The sequence below is a fragment of the Octopus bimaculoides genome, chromosome 21 (genome assembly GCF_001194135.2).
Source record: "Octopus bimaculoides isolate UCB-OBI-ISO-001 chromosome 21, ASM119413v2, whole genome shotgun sequence".
Taxonomy (NCBI): Eukaryota; Metazoa; Mollusca; class Cephalopoda; order Octopoda; family Octopodidae; genus Octopus; species Octopus bimaculoides.
The window spans coordinates 5,173,704-5,178,396 of record NC_069001.1 but is presented as its reverse complement, the minus strand read 5'-3'; the positions used below and the strand labels follow the sequence as shown (position 1 = coordinate 5,178,396).

General features: G+C 37.8%; 1 protein-coding gene across 1 annotated transcript in view; it reads right to left on the bottom strand.

The window, feature by feature from the left end:
* Positions 1-4,683, bottom strand: part of LOC106867906 (probable serine/threonine-protein kinase DDB_G0280133) — a 74,456-nt gene extending 69,773 nt beyond the window's left edge. Inside the window, exon 1 of the mRNA XM_052975449.1 lies at positions 2,364-4,683. Within this exon, the coding sequence (XP_052831409.1) occupies positions 2,364-4,304 (1,941 nt within the window). The 5' untranslated portion in view covers positions 4,305-4,683. The remainder of the gene's footprint in view (positions 1-2,363) is intronic.
* Positions 4,684-4,693: the final 10 nt, after the last annotated feature.

Here is a 4,693-nt window from a genome sequence, read left to right as displayed (position 1 = left end):
TCGATAAATTAAATACCAATGTAACACTAAAAAATTTCAGGCCTTGTGCCTTTAGTAGAAAGGATCATTATTATTATTATTATTATTATTATTATTATTATTATTATTATTATTATTATTATTATTATTATTATTTGTACCATTACTTACGTATATATGTTAGTGCACGGTGTCTGAGTGAAAGTATGTTTGAGTGAGAAACAGTGAGTGTTTGTATGAGTGATATGATGAAATGTAGAAAAATGATTTATAGATACATGTATATAAGGCATTTTGGGAAATCAAGGACTTGGAAAAAGAAAACAAGCGGTTTGTGAATAGACTGAGTAATGAAATATAATGATACTTTATTTTCTTATTGTACAATAAAGATGGTTCTACCTGGATGGAGCTATTCCGCGGTTTGAAGCTGTGCATGTAACGGCTAAATGAATTATCATTAAAGTTCGAATCTGTGACATGTTAAGATGAAACGAACAAGTGTGAGCTCCATTATGTGGTCTCTGAATGTGCTAGAAATAACAACTTAACGTCCCTGCTATCTATTTCAGAAAAAGGACGCATTTAATAATAATCTTTTGGATAGAGTATGTCTGAAAAATCGATGTAATGGTCACACCAAGAAGGTGTTTTTTATCATAAGACGATGTCTATCAGCGATGTCGTGTAGATAAACACCTGCAAAATTAGCAACAGTTTTCACGGGCCAACGAAAGAGCCTCTGTGTGGCTTCTTTCATTTACTAGAAATAACAACCTAAACCTCCTTAAATTCATCCTACAGTCTGTCGTTAAATAAGAGGTGCATTTGATAATATATTCCTAGATATACCACGGCTGAACCCTCGACATGATGGTCACATCTGGAAGGGGTTTTTTTCTTATAAAACATTCCAAGCAGCGATGACATGGGAATAAACCACATCACCAAAAATAACGAGTTTCAAAAACCGAAGAGGGTCCTTCCACACGTCACTTCTGCTACAATTCCTTTCACCTTTGGAATCATTTATAGGAATATTAAATATTTATCGACCCACGTATTTAACTGGTACTATATTTTATCATCCGTTCGATATCATAGAATTAGCAACAAAATTTCTTTCAAATCATATTCTATCATTCTTAAAAAAAAAAATTTTTAATATGTAGTCCTAGATATAATACGTTTTATATTTAAGATGGGATGGTCACGGCTAGAAGTCATTGATCATAGATTTTTCTTGATCAATCCTAACACGGTACTAAACAACAATAAAAACAATATACATACATAAATAGATAATTACATAATTATGTTGCTACATATGCAAATATATGCACATAATTGGTTGTGGTGCATCGCCAAGGCCATACATGTAAGAAGAGATGATGTAATCACACACAGACACGCACGAATACCTTTGCACTAAAGAGACATGATCCCACAGGACACAAATCCAGGGGCATACACCAATATATATATATATATATATATATATATATAGGGAGAATTCACAAAAAAAAAGCAACAGACGAAGCCAGGTGGTGTAGAAAACAAACAGATGTATTAGTTTAACGCTCTGGAATTGAAAAAGTCTTTAACGTTTCGAGTCTACGCTCTTCCACAGAAAGAAACACAGAAATAAATACGGAGAGAAACAAGGAGAGAAAAAAAAATGTATATTAAGTCAGACGAAATACCGTTAAGCATTTCGCCCGGTGTGCTAACATTTCTGCCGGTTTGCCGTCTTACTTGTGCCACATTCTAATAAAAAACAACAACTCGTTGTAAGCACAACAGCTTTGATAGTTTTCTATGGGACAGGACATACCTGTAATACATCGTAGAAGTTATCAGCTGCCCATCAAATATGAATGTCTCGTCTATAACTGTTAGAAAGTGAATGTCTGGGATGAACAAAGAACCCTTCTATCCGTGCTCAAGGTTTTAATTTGCACCTTCTATTGAAGGTGTGCTACGTTGTGTTAAGGTATCCTTGTATAAAAGCTATGAAGGACTGGAATTGTTTGAGAAATAACAGAGAGAACCGACTCGGATTCTCCAAATCTAATCGATTAGGGGTGCGGTGAGCATTTGTAATACACACATACATACCCATTAGATAATGTAGTACTGGGTACCCTGTGTTTAAAAAAAGAATTTTAATGGCATATTCGCGACTTGAACTGATTTTTACAATATGTTTGTTTGATCAGAACTGGTCTGTGATTCAGTTCCCAAAATTCTTAAATTCCACAGGAACTGATCAACATGGAATCACATTGGAATAAATAATGCAACAAATGGTTAGATCGGAATAGTTCAATAAATAGCTAGATAGGAATAGATAGTTCAACGAAGAAATCGATAAATGTACTCACCATATAGTCAGATCCACTGCTCGTTGATCCAGTATCGATACGTATATCTGCGGTGGTGGGGTCTGAACGACCAATACGGTTGCCATGCAACAGTTCCTCCAAACTTTCGATATATTCAATGGCATTCCGAAGAATTTCCACTTTGGGAAGGCGTTGGTTGGGGTTGGGACACGTGCGACGTTTTAGCGTCTCAAACGCTTCGTTTACTTTCCGCAAGCGTCGACGTTCTCGCAGAGTCGCTGCTTTTCTCCTATCGATCGTCACCGTTTTTTTCTTGCAGGCCTTACAAGCCCAGAGCAAGCAGCGCCGATTAGGTCCATGGTATCCGGGGGCCAAAACATGAGGGACGTGTTCATCAACTTCGTCGGAAGCTGACGAAGAAGATGAAGAAGAAGAAGGAGACGAAGCCATGTCTGACTTATCGCTCGATTCTTTCTCGTGAGATGAACAGCTGGCTTCGTCATCCATCGATTTGTCATCGATATCGCAATCACTCAAGCCAGCATCTAAGAGCATTTCCTGTTCTTTGTCCGTTTTTGTTTCGGAAATTTGTCGTTTATGTTTCGGACTTCCAGTATTTCGAACGCCACCATTTCGTGACGGTTCACATCCGGGCCCTCGGACCTTGTGAGTCGGTGCCTTTGTCTTCAGTCTTTGATATTCCTCTCTCTGGTCTTTGGTACTCGCTGAGAACGAATGAGTTCTACTGCTCCTTGGTTTACTCAGAGCCTCATTCCTGGGGATTGAACCCTCGTCTGTCGTGGTCAAATTATAAAATGAACGTTGCTGTTGTTGATGCTGATGTTGATGCTGATGTTGATGTTGTGTTTGCTGTTGCTGATGTTGTGGATGGTGCTGTTGATGTTGTTGGTGGTTGTTTTGATGAGGAATATGTTGTAGTTGCTGTTGTTGTTGTTGATGATGGGAATGATGATGACGATGTTGCTGCTGCTGCTGCTGTTGCTGACTATTACTGCTGTTGTGATGATGATGATGACGATGATGGCGTTGTGTTGTGTGATGAGATAGAGAGGAACCATTCAATTGCTCTAAGTCATTAATATGCTGTTTGTTGTTGCTGTTGTTGTTGTTGTTACTATTATGACCATTATCACTCTTATTGTTCTTACTGTCGTTGCTACTATTGCTTGTAGAAGTAGTAGTAGTAGTAGTGGTACTAATAGTAGAGGTGGGGAGTGTAGTAGCTGTAATAGTAGTAGTTGTATTAGTGGTAGTAGCGTTTTTACTCTCAATGACGTTGCTGTTGTTTTTAATGTTGCTACGGTTACTGTTGTTGTTATTGTTGCTGTTGGCTTTGCTGTTGATTTTGCGATGACTGCTACTACTACTACTACTACTACTACTACTATTATTATTACTAATATCATTGTTATTGTTCTTGTTTATATTACAACTACTACTAATACCACTATTAATACTATTAATACTACTATTACTTCTGTTACAATTTTTGCTGCTGCTGTTACTACTACTACTACTGCTGCTACTGCTACTGCTACTACTGCTGCAGCTGGTGTTACTACGTGGTCTGTTACTCCGTATACCAACACCACCACAACCACCACCAACACCTCCGATACAGCTACCCGTGGAATTTGAACCAACGATGCCCCCGTTCGTCAGAGTTATGTTCTGCTGGTGCCCGAGCCCGTTGTATAAATCAGGGTACTGCTGTCGACCGTAACCCCTGAGGTGGTAATTTGAAGGGCCACCCGAGTAGTAACCCGAACAAGTAGCGCCAACGTTGGACGACGCTGGATGAGAATGAGAGATGTCCATAATGTGACATGCATCTGCCGTTTCCATATCAACAACGGCAGAGCCAGATGTGTTAGAAGCCGTACGTATATGAGTATTTCCGTTGTAAGGAGTACCATACTCATAACGACAGCTCCGATAGTCCGCCATCATCATCATCATTGTTGATGTCAAAAATTAAAAATTTATTGTTATTATTATTGTTGTTGTGGTTGTTGTTGTATCTCTTTCGGTGAGTTTAATTTCAACTTGTACTCTTCGTGGTTTGAAATTATGGGGAAGTATTTTATTAAAATGACTGAAAATGTTTACGCATGTTTCTCTTTTTTTTAGAAACCTTGCTCTTTATTATTTAATTAATTTATTAATAAGAGTTAATCTAATTATTTGTCAGGCAACCAATCAAAGCCAGGTAGTTTAGTTTAGACATATTCAAGACCAAGTTGCACCTTGGGTAGAATATCGTAGACAAAATCAGAAACTGGTAGAACCTATAGAATACTGATTAATCAATCTTGTCTTTTTACTATTTAATACGCACATAAACACCC